The 20,189-nt window shown below is 42.3% G+C and overlaps 1 protein-coding gene and 1 pseudogene across 2 annotated transcripts in view; one reads left to right on the top strand and one right to left on the bottom strand.

Annotated features, from left to right (window-relative positions):
* The window catches only part of SH2D4B (SH2 domain containing 4B), a 124,242-nt gene that overhangs the window by 68,821 nt on the left and 35,232 nt on the right, over nt 1-20,189 (top strand). For both annotated transcript variants that reach the window (XM_036026738.1, XM_036026737.1), the window contains exon 4: nt 4,198-4,345. In XM_036026738.1, coding sequence (XP_035882631.1) covers nt 4,198-4,345 — 148 coding nt within the window. The remainder of the gene's footprint in view (nt 1-4,197; nt 4,346-20,189) is intronic.
* LOC114496215 lies at nt 7,063-20,082 on the bottom strand (annotated as a pseudogene).

Here is a 20,189-nt window from a genome sequence, read left to right as displayed (position 1 = left end):
TGACTGTGGTCCCCTGGAGAAGAATGGGAAACCCACTGTATAAACTGTGAAGTGTTGTACCAGTGTGAAGGGTGATTTTTGTGCTATTGAGATGCTTGTGACTGATGAAGGTGAAATACAGCTTTGGGATAAAACTCAACTTTCTCTGCTTTGCCATCAGATTCTGGGTCTAATTTTGCATTAGTAATTAATGCTCTGTTCTGGTTATTTCCCATCTTAAAACCAACCAACTCACCCCATTTCCAGCTTAACTCCACATTCCCCACTGGCTGCCACTGTTTCTGTTCCTTTTTATAGGAAATGTCAAAAGGGTTGTCTGTGGTCACTTCCACTCTCTACCCTTGCTGCCTGGACACTGCCAGTCCACTCCTCTAGGTTTGCTCTTGTCAAGGTCTGCCATCACGTCCTGTGGCCTCAACCCTAGGTCCTTTGTGGCTTCATTGTCCTTGTCTTTTATGATGTCTCAGCAACCTGAAACTCAGTTTACTTCCTTTTACTCAAAATGCTTTCTTTGCTTGGCTTCTCCTATAGATATTGGCCCTTCTGAATATTTATCTTATCCCTTGGCCTCCTTCTCAAGCTCCTTTTCTGACTTCCACTCTTTCTCTCAAGTTTTAAATGGAGGAGTGTCCCAAGACAGTTTGGATGTTTGCTCTTGATTCATGTTCTTGCTCTTAGTGACTACATTAAGTCCCATGGCTGAGAAGCATCATCCCACGCAGATGACTTCTCGGTGTCTGTAGCCTGAACTTGCCTTGAAGCCCCAGGCTCACACATACCACTGCTAATAGCAGGCCTCTTGCCATGTCTAACTTATCAAAAATAGAATTTTGACATTTTTTTCCTCCAGCCACAGTGGATAATTCTATATACTCCAACATACCAAACACATTTGCAGTCCTGGGGCCATTGCACTTGTGGTTCCTTCTGGAAATTTCTTCTCCGTGATCTTCACTTATTGGCCTCTTCTTACTGTTCAGGTCTCAGATCATGTCACCTCTTCTGAGAGGACTGCTGGTCGTGCAGTCTAAAGTAGCTTCCTAGATTCTATCACTTAATTCTGTGCACAGTGCTCCTTCCATGTGACTGCATAATCCCTCTGACCAGAAGGAGATGGGGAGTTAAGGAAAAGATTTAGGGCTTAGCAAGTCAGGCCAAGGAAAGGGAGCATGGAGGGGCAGCTTTGAAACAGGAGGATTAAGTAAAGGTCTGAACTTGGAACAGTGGCACCTGTAGCCAGGGTTCCTCCTAGGGTGCACAGGGTCAGTTAATATATATATTTTTTCTATAACAAATTAACAGTTTGAGTCACATAAAATCAGCTTGTTAACTCCATTCTGGTGACTCAGTCTTCTATGATCCTGTGGTGAAAATGCTCTGCTGGTCAGTAGGATTCATTTGCTTGCTAGGCCACCCTTATGGCACCATGGCCTGGCCCCTGGGCCCCAGGATGACTCCATAAATATGAGTTCTATTTCCTTGGGGAATTTGGTTAACCCTTTGCATGGAGGAGAGGGCCAGTGAGCACCCTGAAGGGGAGTAACAGGGACTAGGTTCATGTAGTACAGGTCTGAAACACCTTACCTGTGTGGAACTGCTGTGCCTGCCAACCCTAGGAGGACTCTTTCTGGCCATTCCTGGCAGGAGTTGGGGGAAAATTTGCAAAGAAGGCACTTCAAAGCATTGTGTTCCCATGAAGGGTCCTGCTAGCTTGGGTCTGGGGGCTCTCCTGCCTGCAACCTGTCTCTAACATAGACTCCTGGAATGGTGGTGGTCAGACATCACCCAAGTGAGATGGGGAACAACCACTAAATAATCTCAGAGAGAGGACCCCTAGATTCGTGCATTCGAGGTTTCCTTAGTGAAATGGCTGATTCTTCATCCATTCACCTTAGAGTGAAGTGTACCTCTCCAGGAAGCCCTGTCTACACATGCTGAGTCTCCTATTCAGATATGTATTTTCCCTCTTGAATATGAACAGTCAGGGGCACCAGACATCTGAGGAAAGCCCTCAACATGAATGACAAACACTAAATAAAACAAACTTTAAAAAGACCCTAAAAAGCAAACAAAACAAAACAAAATAGATGAAATAGGCCTAAATCAGAATATGAGGATGAAAGAGCTCTAAAGCCCTTAGAGGTGGGCTATTGCATTCACGAAACAAGTACAGGATGTAATAAAGCAAAAAGGAACAACCAAAGATAAGAAAGAGCTCTTGGGAGTTACAAATGCAAGAGCTGAAATAAAAAATTCAGTAGAAGGTGAGGAAGATAAAGTCAGTGAAATCAACCAGGAAATAGAACCAAAAAGACAAGAGATGAAAAATAAGAGAGAAATGATAAGGCACTTAGAAGATCAACTCAAGAAGTCCAGTTTTTGACCAGAAGGAGTTCTAGAAAACAAAAAGAGAAATGAGAGAAGAAATTGTCCAAGAAATCCTAAGCCAAGATGTATTAGACTGGAAGGACCTGAGACTCCTGGGTGAGAGCACCTCGAATATCCAACAGAGTCAATGAAAGAAAATCTAAACAAAGACACATAATTTAAGAAATTTTCAAAATATCAGTGATAAAAAAAATTATTGCCTTACACAGAATGAGAATACTAATTGCAGTCCTGGATGCTAGAAGGCAAGAAGGTCTAGTCTTCCAAATTCTGCAAGAAATGAATATTAATCAAATTCTATGAGCTTAGCTAAATTAACAGTTATATGTGAGGGTAGCATATAGATATTTTCAGACCAAGACTCAGAAAGTGTTTGTGCATATTTATCTGAGAAATACTATAAAATGAGGAAGTGGCCAAAAAAGAAACCTTAGAGCAACAAAACAAGGGCTCCAGCTCAGGAAAGGCTGAGAGGTGAGGGTGGTGGATGGATGGATGGTCAGGAGACCTAGACAGACACAATGAGATCAGAGAAAGAGGTAAGGTTGTGTCTGGGGTATCTCTTGGAAATCTCCTGGGGTATCTCTTGGGAAAAAGATAACCGCTGTATTATCTGTTATAATAAAAAGTACTTGGTTAAACACAGAGAAAGATTCTCTACAGATATTAGAGAAGTTTGGAAACAGTTAATATCCAACTTCAACATAAAACAATTATTAACTTAGGAAAAATACTTGAAAGAAAATGCCATCATATTACTATATTTTATTAAACTTAAGGTGCCATTAATGATAAAATGTATCATTATTTTAAGAAAAAAGAAAAAAAACTGTTGCCTATTGAAAAGGCAAATTTTAACATGCCAATATTTCAGAGAACTATCTTAGAAAGTTAAAAAATGTACTTGTTGGAATTGGTGGAAATATCACCCTATTTGCCTTTGCTGTGAACTGTGTTTACACTAATTACTGATTTAACCACAAATTGTGATGTAAATTTATTGTGCAGATGAGGAGAGAAAAAGTATATAAGTGGGAAATATAACTGCTTAATACTCATGTAACAAAAAAGAAAGGCAGTAGTTAATGTCTAGAATTGATAAATCAAGAATAGCAGCATTATTCAGATATAGATGTAAGCACATGAAGGAACAGCTGAAATAATTGAAATGGTGGCCTTTGGGAATGGAGTAGGGCGGGGTCAATGGTAATCAAGTAGCTTTGAGAATTGCTGTTTTTAATAAGAAGCCTTGGGCTTACAAACATGTTTAGCATATGCATGTTACTTTGATGTAAACAGAGGTGGAGGAAAACACACACACACACACACACACACACACACACACACATGCACACATGCACATACAACCTTTTTGGAGCTTAAAAATGGGACAAAAATTAGAGATTTGGGGCCCCAAATATGCTCTTTCTTTGTAATATTTTATCTGGACATCAAGTTAAGACATGCTCATATCTTGCTTAACTGGCCTCTAGGAAGACCAGATATCCCTTCTCCCCCTTTCCCCAGAATGGAGGTGTGGCCACGGATGGCCCAGCATCCACTTATCTTTGCAGAAAGTTTGAGTTTACAAATTCTTCCACATATTTCAACCCATTTGACCCCTGCCACAGCCTGATTAGGTGTAACAATTGCCATTTCAAGTGTGTTGACATTGAGACTGGTGTGGCCACTGCTGGTCCACCCAGCCCACAACAGCTCAGCTGTTCCCTCTGCAGAATCAGAGACACTTTTCCTCCCTCAGGGAGTATCACTGTCACCTAATGTTATTCTGTCCCCACTATATTTTAGAGGAAAGAGGAAGAGGAGAGGAAGCGAGGAGAAGAGCAGATTCGTCTACAGGAGGAGCAGAGGGCAAGGGAACTCTACTGGACACTGAAGCAGGCCCAGCTACAGAGCCAAGCAAGTGAGAAGGAGGAACGAGAGTGGGAAGAACAGTGTGAGTAGAGCTTGGTCCTCATAGTCCAGAGACCAGCGTGCCTTCCCCACTCACTCTCCTCCCACTCATTTATCTGCTCAGCCATCATCATTCCAGTTCTCCCACTCAGCCCAGAAGCCTTTGCCCAGGGCCAGCTGTGTGCTTGGTTCTGCTAAGGACCCAGAGGGTAAGGGCTGCACCCTCATGGAGCTTACTTCCCTGTAGAGGAGATTTCTTATACTAAAATAGAAAACCCTACATTTCCTGAGTTACAAATAATTTTCTGGCTCTGTGACAAGCTCTGGGGATCCAGAGGGGAGGGATCATGGTGATATCCTGGAGGAACTCACCAGGCAGGCAGGGATAGACACACAAGCTAAGGGCTCTGACGGACAGTGTCCCATGCAGCATTGTCAAGTAAAGGTTGATGGTGGTATAGCAATAGCTGAGGCACAGAGACTACAGAGGACGCTCTAGGCAAAGTCATGTGTAAAAGGAGGGTGACAGGGGAATGAGGGTGACAGGGGAATGACAGGAGGGTGACAGGAGGGTGACAGTACCCAGCATGTGTGAAGGAATGGTGGCAAAGGAATGTGGTGTGCTTATGAAGCCAGAGATATATGGGTGGCTACAAAGTTTGGAGAGTGTCATTAGGGTGGTGAGAAGGGGAAGGTATAGCCAGGATGGAAGGGTGGTGTTTTCTTTGAAGATTTTATTTATTTATTTTTAGAGAGAGGGGAAGGAAGGGAGAAAGAGAGGGAGGGAAATATCGATGTGTGAGAGAACATCAATCAGTTGCTTCTCTCACCACCCCAACTGAAGACCTGGCCTGCAACCTAGTCATGTGCCCTGACTGGGAATCAAAAAGGTGTCTTTTTGGTTTGCAGGATGACTATCACCCACTGAGCCATACTGGTCAGGGCAGAAGGGTGGTGTTTCAATGTGTACTCAGGCTAGCTTTAATCAGGTCTGGTAAAACCATGCAGACATGGAAATGACTGTCTTTTAGAAAGAATTTTTTACTCCCAGATTCCTAGAAACATCAGAGAGCAGGCACGACACTCAGGGCCATACTGAGAGGCACCAGGCTCAGTCAGGAGGCAGAGGGAGTGAAGGGAAAATGTGGGCCAGAGCCTTTGTTGTGGGTTCTGTGGGAAAGGCGAGGCAGGGCAGGGGAAGCAGGCTTAGGTTTGGCTAGTCTGAATAATTTCAGCAGGCTTTGGGATACAGGTGCTGCCTCCAGTTGTCTGTTACCTGGCCCTGGGGTGATTAGGCCAGGTGGATAGTGCCCCAGAGAGTGAGAACTAGATACAGGAGGTGGTTGGGATTAGGCTTTGGGTTGGTTGGTTTGTATGTGGAAGGCATGCTTGCATGGCAGTCTTTTACAGACTTTAGGAATTGGGGAGCTAAGGGAGGGGCAGTCTCTAGGATCAGATAGTAAAACATAACAAATACACAAAGTAAAAGGCATATAATATGGGTGGACAGTGAATGACATGATTGAGGCTGAGTTTGGGCATGAGAGAAGGAGACTGCCACAACAGTGCATTTCAGAGGTGACCAGCACCAAGGCCACAGCAAAGAGACTGGAGTTGTGAGGTGATGTCCACTTCTAGCCCTCAGGTCCTCAGCCTTTCTTAACCATGCATCAGACCAATAGGCAGATTCAATAGGCAGATTCAATAGGCAGACTTCCAAAAAAATTGAAATATAATTCACACAATGTGAAATTCATTCCTTTAACACATACATTTCCATGGTTTTTAGTCTGCTTACAAAGTTGTACAACCATCACCACTATCTAATTCCAGAACATGTTCTTTACCACAGATAGAAACTCTACCCACAGGCATTCCTCCTGCCACACCCTTGGAAGCCATGAATCCAATTCCTGTCTCTATGATTTGCCTGTTTATACTGCATATTTCATAGAAATAGAGCCATACATTATGTGGTCTTTTGTGTCTTCCATTTAGTGTGTTTTCAAGGTCCATCATGTTATGCGTGTATCAGCATTTCTTTTTTTATGGCTGAATAAAATTCTAATGTATGTATATATCAATTTTTTTTATCCATTTGCAAGTTGATAGACCTTTGGGTTGTTTGTTTCCACTTTTTGACTGTTATGAATAATGTTGCTCTGCTCATTTGTGGGTTTTTGTGTGAACATATATTTTCAGTTCCCTTGTGTATATACCTAGGAGTGGAATTTCTGGGTCATATAGTAACTCTGTTTAACATTTTGAGGGACAGCTACACTGTTTTCCAAAGTGACTGCACCATTGTATATTTCCACAAACAGTATATGAGGGTTTCAATTTCTTCACATTCTGGCTACCTCTTGCTATTTTCTGTCATTTTGAAAATAGACATCTAACTAAATAGCGAGGTGGTATCTCATTTCCCTGGTGCATTTCCCAGGTGGTTAAAGATGTTGAGCACCTTTTCATGTACCTGTTAGCCAGCTGTATGTCTTTTTTGAGTAAACATCTATTTAGGCCCTTTGCCCATTTTTAAATTAGGGCATTTGGTTTTTGCTTTTAAGTTGTATGAATTCCTTATATATTTTGAATATTAAGCCTTATTGGATATATGGTTGGCAGATATTTTCTCCCATGCCATAGTTTTCATGTTGTTGATTGTTTCCTTTGCTGTGCAGTAACATTTTAGTTTGCTGTAGTTTTTTTGATTTAATAAAGCTTTATTTTTCAAAATGTACAGCTGGTGGGACCTATTGTTTATGCATCTTTACCAGAAACTGGGGTATCCTCACCCTTGGTGTTTCTGGTGTAAATTACTTGAGTTCTATGCTTGAAACTAGTTGAATAAGACTTTTACTACAGAGTGCCTGAAGGACTGCCCTGGCCAAGGAACCTCGGATCTTTAGTCTTTCAGGGACAATAGCCGGTGTTATAAGCTTAAGGTTGGGACTTTCCTTACAGAGTTTGCCATATATTGCTTAGTTAAATAAGACTAGGTTATTGAACTTGTCCTGAAGTTTGCCTTTGGACCACTTCTTTTTGGCCTTGCCCCTAGATTTGTTTACTGGGTCTTTGTCTTTTTTGCCTGACTTTCTGGGGGCATCTTTCTTCTTGTTGTCCTCAAGTAGCCTAGAAAAACCTGAAGAATAGCTGGCACAACTACTGCCTTGCTAAGATGTTGTACCAAAGGGAAAAAAGGTACTTGTTTATTTTTGCTTTTGGTGTCAAATTAAATTAAAAAATTGCTAAGATCAATGTCAAGAAACTTTCTCCCTGTGTTTTCTTCTAGGAGTTTTATAGTTTCAGGCCTTATATTTAAGTTTTTCATCCACTTTGAGTTGATCTTTGTGTATGGTTTGAGACAGGGTCCAATTTCATCCTTTTGCATGTGGATATCCAGTTTTCCCACCACTTATTGAAGAAATTATCTTTTCTCTACTGAAGTTTAGTTGACAGTATATGCATGAGTTTATTTCCAGACTCTCTATTCTGTTTCATTGGTCTACCTGTCTGTTTTTATGCCAGTACCATAGTGTTTTGTTTACTATAGCTTTATAATTTTATTTGAAATCAACAGGTGAGATGCCTCCAGCTTTGTTCTTCTTGCTCAAGATTGCTTTAGTATTCAGAATCTTTTGTGTGTCCACAGGAATTTAGGGATTATTTTTTCAATTTCTGTGAAAAATGCCATTGGAATTTTGATAGGGATTGCATCAAATCTCTAGATGACTTTGAGTAGTATGCATATTTTAACAGTATTAATTATTCCAATCTGTGAACATGGGATGTCTTTTCATTTATTTGCGCCTTCTTCAATTTCTGTCATCAGTGTCTTACAGTTTTCAATGCACAGGTCTTTCACTTCTTTGATTAAATTATTTCTAAGTATTTAATTCTTTTTGATGCTATTGTAAATGAGGTTTTCTTAATTTCTTTTTTGGGTAGTTTGGTCTGCTAATATTATGTTGGGGATTTTTTCATCTGTGTTTATCAAGGATATTGACTAGTATTTTTTCTTGTATTGTCTCTATTTGGCTTTGGTATGAGAATAGTGCTGGCCTACTAAAATGAGTTTGGAAGTGTTCCCTCCTCTATTTTTTTGGAAGAGTTTGAGAAGGATATATAAATGTTCAATAGAATTCACCAGTGAATCCATATGACCCTGGACTTTTCTTTCTTGGGAGACTTTTGATTACTGATTCAACTCTCTCAGAATAATAGTAATTATTCTGTTCAGATTTTCTATTTCTTCATGATTCAGTCTTGATAGGTTTTATGTTTCTAGAAATGTATCCATTTCTTCTAGGATTTCTAATTTGTTAGAATAATTATTCATAGTCATTTCATATAATCCTTAGTGTTTTTATGGTGTCAGTTGTAATATTTCCTCTTTCATTTCTGATTTTATTTGTTTGTATCTTCTCTCTTTTTTTCTTAGTATGACTGAAAGTTTTTCAGTTTTATCCATCTTAAAAAAACCAATAACACCAGGTCTTAGTTTTATTTACGTTTCCTATTGTTTTTCTAGTGTCTATTTTATTCTGCTCTGATTTTATATATTATTTTCTTCCTTCTGCTAACGTTGTGCTTAGTTTGTTCATCTTCTCATTCTTTGAGGTATAAAGTTAGGTTATTTGAGATCTTTTTTGAGATCTATTTTGAGATCTGTGTAGGAATGATCATTATAACCTCTCTTCTTAGAATAGCTTTAACTGCATTTCATGTTTTAATATATTGTGTTTCCATTTTCATTTATCTCAAGATTTTTTTATTTTTCTTTTGATTTCTCCTTTGGCCCATTTGCTCAGGAGTGTATTGTTTAATTTCCACATATTTTTGAATTATGCAACATTCTTTCTATTATTGATTTCTAGTTTTGTACTATTATGGTTAGAACAGATATTTGATGTGTTATCAATCTTCTTAAAAATTTTAAGACTTATTTTGTGACCTAAGCTATGATCTGTCCTGGAGAATGTTCCATGTGGGTTTGAGAAGAATGTATATTCTGCTGCTGCTGCTGAATGGAATGTTTTGTGCCTGTTAGGTCCACTTAGTCTAAAGTGAAGTCATATCCAATGTTTCCTTATTGACTTTTCTGACTGAATGATCTACTTATTACTGAAAGTGGGGTATTGACGTACCCTACTTGTATTATATTGCTGGTTATTTCTCTCTTCAGATAATATTTTCTTTATATATTTATTTGCTCCAATGTTGGGAGCAACAAATTATGGTTGTTGTATCTTAATGAGTTGACCCCCTTATCATTATATAATGATCTTCTTTTCTCTTGATATCATTTTTGGCTTCATGTCTGTTTTGTCTGATACAAAGTTAGCTATCCCTGCTCTCTTTTTGTTTCCACTTTCATAGATTATCTTTTTCCATCCAAGAAAAGAGAGCATTTGGAAAGGCCTTGTGGAGGAAATGACATTTGGTTTGGGAAAAAGGGGAAGTGAAGAAGACAGTAAATGGCATTATATCAGAGGGAACAACACTAAGCAAAAGTGAAATCATTGTGTGCATAGGGCATGGCCCATGTTTTAATGTGGCTGCAGCCTGAAGTTCAATGAAGAAAATGAGACTGGAAAGATAAGATGGTCAAGAGCTCAGAAGAATTCTTCATTTAAATTCAGAATGGAAGGCAAAGTGTGTCAAAGGTTTATACTGAAAAAATAACAATGAGCAGCTACAAAGTGGTATCACATGAGGTTGCTGTGGTGTGGGGAAGAAATCCTGGACTGGCAGTCCTGTCCTAGCTCTGCCACTTATGACTGTGACCGGGAGCAAGTTCTTGCTCAGTAGCTCAGTTTCTTCATTTGTAAAATGGAGTAATCATTTTGAGTTGAGGTTTGTTGGGAGGGTGAAATGAGAGGTAAGAAACAGTGGTGCTTTATAAGTCATAAAGGGCTGTCACTCGTAAAGTGTTTCTCTTTTTGTAGCTACACGATGAGATGGAAAGTGTTGGGCCAGGCTGGTGTTTCGTTAGGGATGGAGAATGGAAATCATCTGGCCCAAGTGCTGCCTGATTGCTAATTAATGGGCTGTGTGGCAAGAGAAAATGGAAAAACCTCCAAAACACAGAGAAAAAGATATGATAATACAGGTTCCATGATTTTGGTTCCTCATTTTATGCTTTCTTAAAGAAGAATGAGCTAAACTCTGGAACCTGTCATTCAAATCCAGCAAAGCCACTCTGCACTCAATTAATTTAATATGAAAGATACAGTGGGTCATTAATCTATGAGAGCAGCAGTTTTTGATAAAACACCTAAATTAAATTCTCCAAGTTAGAAAAAAGGGGACTTCTTCCCTTTAGTATCACTTGAATGCAGACTTAGTTATTTCATTCAAACTAGAGCAATCTCTGTCTTCTGAGAAGCTCTGAATACATCAGGCAGAAATTCATTTAATTATTTCCCAACTGTGAACTTGTTGGAGTTGAGTAACATCCAGCTGCCCAGAGATTTAGAGATGAGGCAGGATGACGTGGTCAATGATTGTGTTTACGAAAATTGGACCTGCATTATTGTTAACCCTTTCTCTCCCTCCTTGAACTGTGTGATTCTGATGGTGGCCCCTCACCCACTGCTGCACTCCAGTTATCTCACCCTTTCTGGGTTGTTGTTAGAGCTGAGTGAGAAAATATGTGCCCAGGCCCAGTATGGGGTCCAGTGATATGGGTTCCATTCTATTCCCTCTGAGAAAAGAGTATGCTATGGAGTTTGGGTTTAACATTAGTGATTCTAAACTGCCATTTGCTTGAGACAGGCAGAGCCTGAGGGTCTTGTGGAGATGCCATGTGGCCCGAAGATGGGGTGGGGCAGAGTGGATTTCAGGGCTGGAGGGAAAGCTGAAGGATATCACAAAAGAAGGGTCTTTTCCATCCACTGATGGGATGGAAAATTGTGTAGTTTCCCCTTCAACATAATCCATTCAAACTGTTCCTCAAACTCTGGTTCCACATGTTTTTGGTCGTACAACTCAGAATAATGCCAATGTGAGTCCCTACATGTGTAGTTTGGGTCCTGCTTAGGGTTTTGTTTCCTCTTGAATTGCTCAAGATTCCTCAGAGGCTAGATGTTCCAAAGTGGAATTGTTCTGAGGATTCTGGTCTTAAGGGACCCCTGAAGTTGCTCCTGGTGACCACCAGGGGTCACTGTTGGAAGCCATCAGGAATTGCCAGCTGGACAAGGATGGTGACCTCAGAAACCTCCAGTCAGGGTGAAGAGAGTCCCTCCTCATGGCCTGCATTCAGCTGTGGGTGGACCTTGTTTGCTGTCCCTGAGGCTCATCTCTTAGGGTTCCCTATCTTGGTGCCAAATCCACCTCTTCCCCAGGTGAAGGCTGCTGCAGCAGGTTGAGCCACCAGAGGCCTGTGTGTGTGTATCCTTCAATATCTGTACTGCTTGCTTTCCTTTCCCAGGGGTCAGGAAACCTCTCCTTTTTACCAAGATTTTGTTTTTCCATTTTTCTACAAGCACTCTTGACTCAGCTCCCACCCCACCCCATGTCATCCCTTCCTCCACCTCTTTGTGCCTTGACCAAAATGGGCCCTTTCTAAAGACCGCATTCTAAGTCCCCTTACAACAACACAACAACAACAATAACAATAACAATGATGGCAACAACAGAGAACATTTAATGAACCCCTATCATGTGTCAGGAACTGTCCAACCCCTTCTATGTACTCTCATTTACCTCTCAAAGCAGCCCTATGAGACCCCCATTTTACAGATGAGGATTATAAAGATATGACAATTCAAGTTGTCCAAGGTCATATGGAGTAGAAAATGGAGCAGAATTTAAACATATCCACACCTGTATGCAATTTAAATCGGTATCGGTGCCTTTTTGTATATAGAGAATTATTCACTAATTTTCAGGAATATTCTATTCTATTCACCCATGGGGTTACTACAAACTGATACTGTTTTGATGCTTTCAGTCTCTCTGCAGGATGTAACTGGATTATTTGGGTTCTGCAAAACACAGAGTCTTGCCTTGACTAGTGTGGCTCAGTGAGCTGGCTGTCGTCCTGTGTACCAAATGGTCACCAGTTCAATTCCCTGTCAAGGTGTGAGAGGCAGCTCAGTAACATTTTTCTCCCTCCCTTACTCTGTCTCTAAAAATAAATAAATAAATCCTTTTAAAAAATGGAATCTTTTCCTGCCTTGGTAGAGGTTGGGAAAGAGCCCAGGGAACATGGGTAAGTTCTCTAGAGAGGGGTCTCATTGAAGAGCAGCAGTGAATGATCTTCTAGGACATGGTGCCCAAAGGACCTTTCATCCTGGAAACTCACAGGCACCTCTACCTCAACATGTCCAAAATCAGTCCTCCTCTTCCTCTTCCTTCCAACCTGCTTCATCACCTGACTCTCAAAGGCAGAAACTTGTCTGTCATTCTGGTCTCTCCTTTTTGCTTACTACCGATCCCCAAACTTACCAAGTTGTAAGGATTCAACCTCCTTAATACTTTTTGAATTTACACTCATCTTCCCCATTGTCCTGTCTTAATTTTGACTCCCATTGTTCTTTGCTGTGATTTCTGTTTTCTGAGGCTTCATTCTTGTCCCTGTCAGATTCACTCACAACAATGGGGCCAAATCAGTCTTTGAAAAGTGCAAACAGTATCCTGCTCTCCCACTTAAAACTTTTGGTAAAACATTCAAGTTCATTAGCCAGTATTTACTGGTTTAAATGGACTTTTCTGTTCCTGCATCCTCACCTCTTGTCGCTGCCAACAATAGCTTCCCTCTAGGGCCATGCTGACCCATTCCCAGGGGAAAGCCCTAAGTCCCTCTCACATGAGGGTCTCTTTTCCTGAGCTTCCTCTGCCTAAAATACCCTCTCTTAGACTTTCCTGATTGAATTCTGCGTGTCCCCCAGGCATCAGCTCAGAGGTCCTTCTCTGCAGGATTTCTCTGCCTGAGCCCACAGCATCCTGTGAACACCCCACCTCAGGTCCACTCACCATTTGCTGGTGTGTTTCCCCTATTAGACAGTAAGGTCTCTGAGGACAGAGAGTGTATCTTGCTCATTGCTGTACCCACATCCTCTAGCACCAGCCTGGCAGCCAGCTGATATGGTGCTTTTGTGAAAATTGGAAAAAGGTGCCCACTCCTCACGACTCTATCTGCCAGAGAAGTGTTGCAACATCTGCACAAATCTATGATGATCATGCAGACTGCACCCCCTGCAGTTGTACAATGCACAGTTTGGTCCTGTACAACACAAAGTAGGCACTAAATACATGCTGAATAAATGTGTACACCTGCCTGAATGTATTATTTAAAGTGTTAAAAACCCCGTCTCTTGCAACGATGAGCCTGGTTGTGTTTCTGGAGCTATGTAATGCTCACAGAGATTCTGCCAAGAGGAAAACCAACCCTGTTGTCTCTTTAGTGTTAGAGAACTGAGCAGGAGCCTTGGGCACAGATAAGGACATGATCCAGAATGGCCGGGGAGTTTTGGCAGCCTTTGGACAAAGGATGGTACTTTTCCATGAAGGGAAAACTAAGACCCAGGAGGATGAAAACTTGCCCTAGGCTAGACAGAGAGTTCGGAGACATGCCAAGCAGAATGATCACCTCCCTACTCCATTGTGCGACTCCCCACCTCTGAGCGGAAGCAGCTGAAATTCCCAGGTCTGACATGGGTGAGGTTGGACTCCAAAAACTGTGAGATTCTGGGTTTCTTATTGAGCAGGAGGGTTCCAGCCAGGCAATACTGGGGAGCAATGTCTCAGTTCTGAGAAGGTGACCCTAGGCCAGACCATCCTGTGATAGGAAGGCAGAGCTGGAAGGGACCTTTCCTTCTGATCTGCAGATAAGAGACAGAGGTCTGAGGTGGGCCCACAGCTGGGCACACATCTAACTAATGGGCACATGTAGCCATGCTCCAGGCTCTTGATTCTCAGCCTGGTGCTTGCCAAACTGGCATGTTACATACGGAATGCCCATTTTTAAATTGTGGTAAAATATACAACTTAAAATTTACTATTTTAACCATTTTAAATGTATAGTTCAATGACATTGGATACATTCACATTGTGATACCATCACCACCATCTCCAGAACTTTTTCACCTTCCCACACTGAAACTTGGTCCCCTTTAAATACTAACTCCCCATTCCTCCCTTCACATAGTCCCTGGCAACCGCCAGTCTACTTTCTGCTGTATGAAATGCAATATTTGTCCTTTGTGTCTGGCTTATTCACTTAACACAATGTCCTCAAAGTCCATCCATGTTGCAGTGTGTGTCAGAATTTCCTTCCTTTTAAGGATGAACAATATTCTGTTGTATGAATATACCATGCTTTGTTTATCTATTCATCCATGGATGGACATTTTGCTTCTACCTTTTGGCTCTTGTGAATAGTGCTGCTGTGAACACAGGTGTACAAACATTTGTTCCAATCCCTGCTTGCAGTTCTTCTGGGTATATATCTAGAGTGGAATTGCTGGATCATATGGTAATTATATGTTTAATTTTTTATAAAATTGTTATACCATTTTCCACAGCAGCTGCACCATTTTGCATTCCTACCAACAATACACAAGGGTTCCAGTTTCTCCATGTCCTTGCCAACACTTGTTACTTTCTGTTTTGTTAATAAAAACATTTTTTAATAGTAGCCATTCTAATTGATGTGAAGAGGTATCTCATGGTGGTTGGTCCCTTTTTTAACATCTAAGTTCAGCCTTTCTTTAGAAGTCTTCAGTGTTTTTATGCTATCTCAGTTATCTTTATGGTATTTCTGTGAGATGAGGCTCACTATCCCTTTAAGAGATGGAGAAAGGAGTCCCTGGAACCTACCTTAGCAGGGAATGATCACGGCCCCCCTCTGTTCTGCATGCACAGTGGGCCCTGGCAGTGTCTGCTGGATAGGTCTTTGGAGGATCCCCTTGGGTCAGAGTGTGGGCTGTGGGAGGAAGCAGAAGGTGACTAGGTTTGAGCTCTGTTCTCCACAGTGGGTCCTCTAGAGCATGAGGACAGTCCAAGACTTGCTGCCTCAGGGAGAAAGCTACTTGTGGCTGCTCCTAGCATGGCTCCTAGTGTTTGTTTTGGCTGTTTTCTCTGGATTAGATGAAAAAAATACTCCATCAATTCTGGTTTCTTATGGCAGATTCATGAGATACAGTCCAAAATCCTTCCCTATTTCTGAGAGGGAACCAAAAGCAAGCTTTTGAGATTTTGAGTTTAACTTAAGGGAAGCTATTTACGAATTGTCAGAGGGCACATTCCACATGACAGACCAAGAAGGGTTCCCCCTCCTGGACAGGCCAAGAACTGTTCTTGGCTCTGTTTTGGACAGAGCAATACCATGTCTAATGAAAATAAAAATTTTAGTTAACTTACCATGGTGCTTACTGATTCTAAGTGGTTCATGTTATTAGCTGCCCTAATCCTCATAACAACTTTATGTAGTAATGACCATTATTATCTCCACTTTGCTTATGAGTAAATGGAGGCCCAGGGTGAGTGAGTAACTCATTCCATGTCACACAGCTGGTACATGGTGTTGGGATCTGGCTCTAGACATTGGAAGATGTGAAGAAAGGGTCAGGTTCTGATGCTTGATTTAGTAAGACACTGCTTTTCCAAAGCATTTCATAGTTTATAGTATTTGTACATTTCATTTGCTCTTTACAACAACTCAGTGAGGTGGACATTCATGTCATTCTCATTTTGACAGAGGTGGAAACTGAGGCCTAGAGACATCAGAGACTTTCTTAGGAAAGCTGTTGTGAAGTGTTGGTGAGGATGAGGAGAAAAGGGGTCCCTTTTGCACTGTGGGGTCAATGCCAGTTGGTCCAGCTACTATAGAAAACAGTATAAATGTTCACCAAAAAATTAAAAACAAAACTGCCACATGGCCCAGCAATTTTCTGGGTATATAACCAAAGGAAATGAAAACAGGATATTGAAAAGATATCTGCAGTCCCATATTTATTGAAACATTATTCGGAACAGTGGATGAATAGATAAAGAATATTTGGAACACTAACACACACACTCTACAATATCATTCAGCTGTAAGAAAGAAGGAAATCTTGCCATTGCAACATGGTTGGGCCTTGAGGTCATTATGCCAAGTGAGGTAAATCAGAGAAAGGCAAATACTGTATGTAGAATCTTAAAAAGGCCAAACTTATACAAGCAAAGAGTAAAATGGGTGGTTCCTGGAGGCTGGAGGTGGTGATGGAGCACCTGGGGGGATGTTGGTTGAAGGGTACAAAGTTGCAGTTAGAAGATGAGTAGGTTTTGGATATTCAATGCACAGCATAGGATTATAGTCAACAATGCTGTATTATATACTTGAAAGTTGCTAAGAGACTAGATTTTACATGTTTTCATCACAAAACTGAAATTATAATTGTGATGTGATGGAAGTGTTAACTCCAACACAGAGACCCGGCTTCCTGCTTGCAGCATGTCAGTGCCCTCAGTGCTGCTGCCTGTCATTTCTGAGCTGGCCTGGCTGCCCATTCATAGCAATTGGTCTTGGTCAGTGAACACCAACCAGGTGAGGAGAGTTTGCAGAAGAGAGGGGAGTGGGGAGCTTGGTAGAGCCAGAGCACCCAGAGTGGGGAAGAGCTCAAAGCCCTGTTGTGTAGGAAGAAAGTGGGGTGGGTGGGATACTTCTTAAGGACCAAGGGGTTTGGCCTTTATTCTGTTGGCAGTGGGAGCCACTGGAGGCTTTTGAGGAAGATAATGGTGGGTTTAGAACTGGGCTTTGGGAGGCTGGGTTTAGTCTCTCTTTGACCATTGTCGGAGGGCCTCCCCAGCTGATTTCTAAAACCGTGTCTGCCTAGTCTGCATGACTTCATTCTGCAACCTGTCACTGAATGTTGGTATCTCTTAGGAGCTGTAAACTCTCAAAGGTCACTGGCCCTGGTAGGGCACAAATTTCTGTGCTTAATTTGCAGCCTTGTGTGAGCCTTTCACCACACGCACAGCAGGCATTATTGTGTCTTAGTACCCAGAACTTACAGACAAGCTGACTGGGCACCGCAGCATGGGTTTTCTCTCAGGGATGGCTCCCTCCCTCTTCTTTCTCTGGAAAACTGATGTTGACTTTTCCAGACCCAGTCAGGTACTCCCTGCCCTGTGATAGCTTCTGGCTCCTTTGCTTCATGTGAGCACTGCTGCTCCTAAACTCTGACAGTACTGAATCAGTCCCTGTTTTTGTTTTGTTAGAGATATTTACTTGTCTATTTTTTCAGCTAGGCTCAAGTGCCTTGAGGAAAGGGTCTGGTCTTTGTACTCTCTATATCTAGTATAGACCTAGCACTGGTTAAATAATTAATTGGGCATAGTCATCCAAAATGTGTCACCTGCTGATCAACACATGCATGTTCTAGGCACTGGAATACAGCAATGAATAAACAAAAGAAAATCCCCCACTGTCCCTCATTGAGCCCACAGACCATTAGAGCCTCTGCTTCTGACCCCCACATCCATAATTACCAGCTGAGACTTCATGCAGCCATCCTCAGTTCTGGGGAATGTCATGTTTCAAGAAGGGGTTTTGGCAACTTCAGATTAGAAGTGCTTTCTTTCAGGACCAAGGCTATTGACCTTCAAATATGAACAGACTCTGACATTGGTAGGTTGTAGGTCCTTGCTACACATGCACCGAATGGAGTTGGAGTAGAACTATTTGGGTAAGATTTTACCCCAGAAGGGGAGGTTGACCTGTTGCGTGGGTCACCGGCCAGCAGTGACCACAGAGCGCTGCGGATGGCTCGACGATAACATTCGAGAAAAAAACATGCACAGAGACAAGACTAGTTTCTGTGGGGAAGTAGGGACAGAATGGCCACCCCCCCTAGTGGGGAGCGCACCGATTTACCGTCCATACCTGCTTTTATTGGGCTCATTTTGCATAATAATTCAGGTAAAGTACAGTACACATCAGGGGGAAGTAAGGAACTATAGAAAACAAGGAACTCTGCCAGTCTATTTTGAGTCGGGGTCAAAGAGCTGTAAGACTTTGAGGAACAAACTAACTTCCTCCTTGGACCCCTCTCATTCAACTGAGAGCATTCTAAACAAAGAAGGTTTCACAGTAATTTACATATTCTTTCTTAGGCCTGATCACCCGGGAAATCCGCCCTTTTCAGCACAGAGCTGCACCACCCTGTCATTGTTTCAGGCTTAGGTGGAGCAGGGGAACTAAGGCAACCAAGAGATAAGGAGATTTTCTCCCAGACAATGAGAACTCAGGCTATGTCAAAGCCGAGAAGTGAGGGTCCATCACCCCCTTTTGCTGCAGCCCCCCAAGTCCTTTTGGGGGGCCTCCCAAAGTGATTGTGCCTGTCTTAGGTCATTCCCCCCTTGGGGAATCTTACCCGTCTTTGGCTAACCGACCAAGCTTTTTGGGGTTCAGTTATGAAAAAAGCAGCAGAAGCAGCATTCCTGCCAGGGAGATAAGCTTTTGTCTCCTTGCTGGCTTATGGTTCCAAGGGCGTTCCCTTAGCCTTAGCCTAGGCGGGGCTTTCAGCTTCTGATACCAGTCAGGGCGGTTCCCAACATTGACTTGCTTGGTCCAGGGCTCACTAGTCATGAACAATGAGAACACAATTAGCTCCAAGAGTTCTCTATGAAGGGATTGGATTTTGGAGGCAGATAGGCCTGACAAGATGCAATCAGACTACAAAATAGTTGGTTTTAATTTAACACCTTGCCTCCAACAGGTTTTGTTGCCTCTCTTGGCATTTTCTCAGTTCCCGGACACCCTTTCAAGTTTTAGAAGCAGTAACATGCAGATGTCTTTTCAAGGCCACTTGGCTGAGACAGGGCCCTGCCTTGAGAAACAGAAAAAGCCAGAAGGCTAGGGAGAGGGGCATCTTGAAGTGTTATAATCTGTGGTGTAACAAAGCTATCAAGGAATCCTCTTCCTCTTCACCCAACACACTCACCCACCAGCTGTCAAGAACACAGAAAACTAACGAAAGAGAGGGCCCCAGAACTGAGATACCAGTGTTTCCAAAAACTCATCCTGGTAGCAGAATTGATGGTTCCTAGTCTGACTTGGCCACTGGCCCAGCTGACCTAGCTGGCCCAGCTGGCCAAGTCATTGTCCTTCCTTGGGCTTCAGTTTTCACATGACTAATATTAGGAGGTTGGATTGCATGGTCTTAAATGTTCTTTTGGCTTTTTGTAGGAAAGAGCAGGGGCTCTGATGTCAAATGCATCTGGTTTTAAAATGAAGAACGTTTGAGAGGTGGGGTCCATGTGGTAGAAGGAGCTGCATGTGTTCTAGAGCCAGACATGCCAATCCTGGCTCTGCCCCTTATTAGGTATTTAACTTTGGGCAAGTTAGTTACCTTCCTGTAGGCTGGGTTTCTGATGTGGAAATAGTGATGTGACCTCCTCACTGGGTGGTTGGGGGAGGTATCTATCATGAGATGTTGGAGAGAAAGCAGGTAGCCTGGGGCTGGGCACAGAGAAAGCCTACAGTCAGTGTAGGTGATGACAGTGGTGTTTGGTGATGCTGACCACTTTGAAAGGTGCTCATGAAGCTGGGTGGGTAGGCACAGGGTTTGAACAGGGTACTCTGAGGAACAAATATATATATATGGAGATGTAAAATTCCATCCAAAGATTTCTTGCTCATTTTGGAATGGGGTCACAGGAACAACCTAATGACCCCAAACTGTCATGAGTGTCTTTATCCCCACAGGGACAGGCTAGTTCAGGGCTGCTGGTTAAGGCTGGGCTTGACCTACCTTACCACTGGGGGCTCCAAGCTTTCATGCAGCCCATGTGGAGGAATCCTGTGAATTCTGGGACTCTGGGAAAGACCCCAGGCTCCTAGCCCAATCCTGGTTGCCTTAGTATATGGCCTAAGCCTTGGCTCCAGGAGAACATGC

The sequence above is a fragment of the Phyllostomus discolor genome, chromosome 5 (genome assembly GCF_004126475.2).
Source record: "Phyllostomus discolor isolate MPI-MPIP mPhyDis1 chromosome 5, mPhyDis1.pri.v3, whole genome shotgun sequence".
Classification (NCBI taxonomy): Eukaryota; Metazoa; Chordata; class Mammalia; order Chiroptera; family Phyllostomidae; genus Phyllostomus; species Phyllostomus discolor.
Note: the sequence above shows the minus strand (reverse complement) of the source record. Positions and strands in the feature narration are given on the sequence as shown.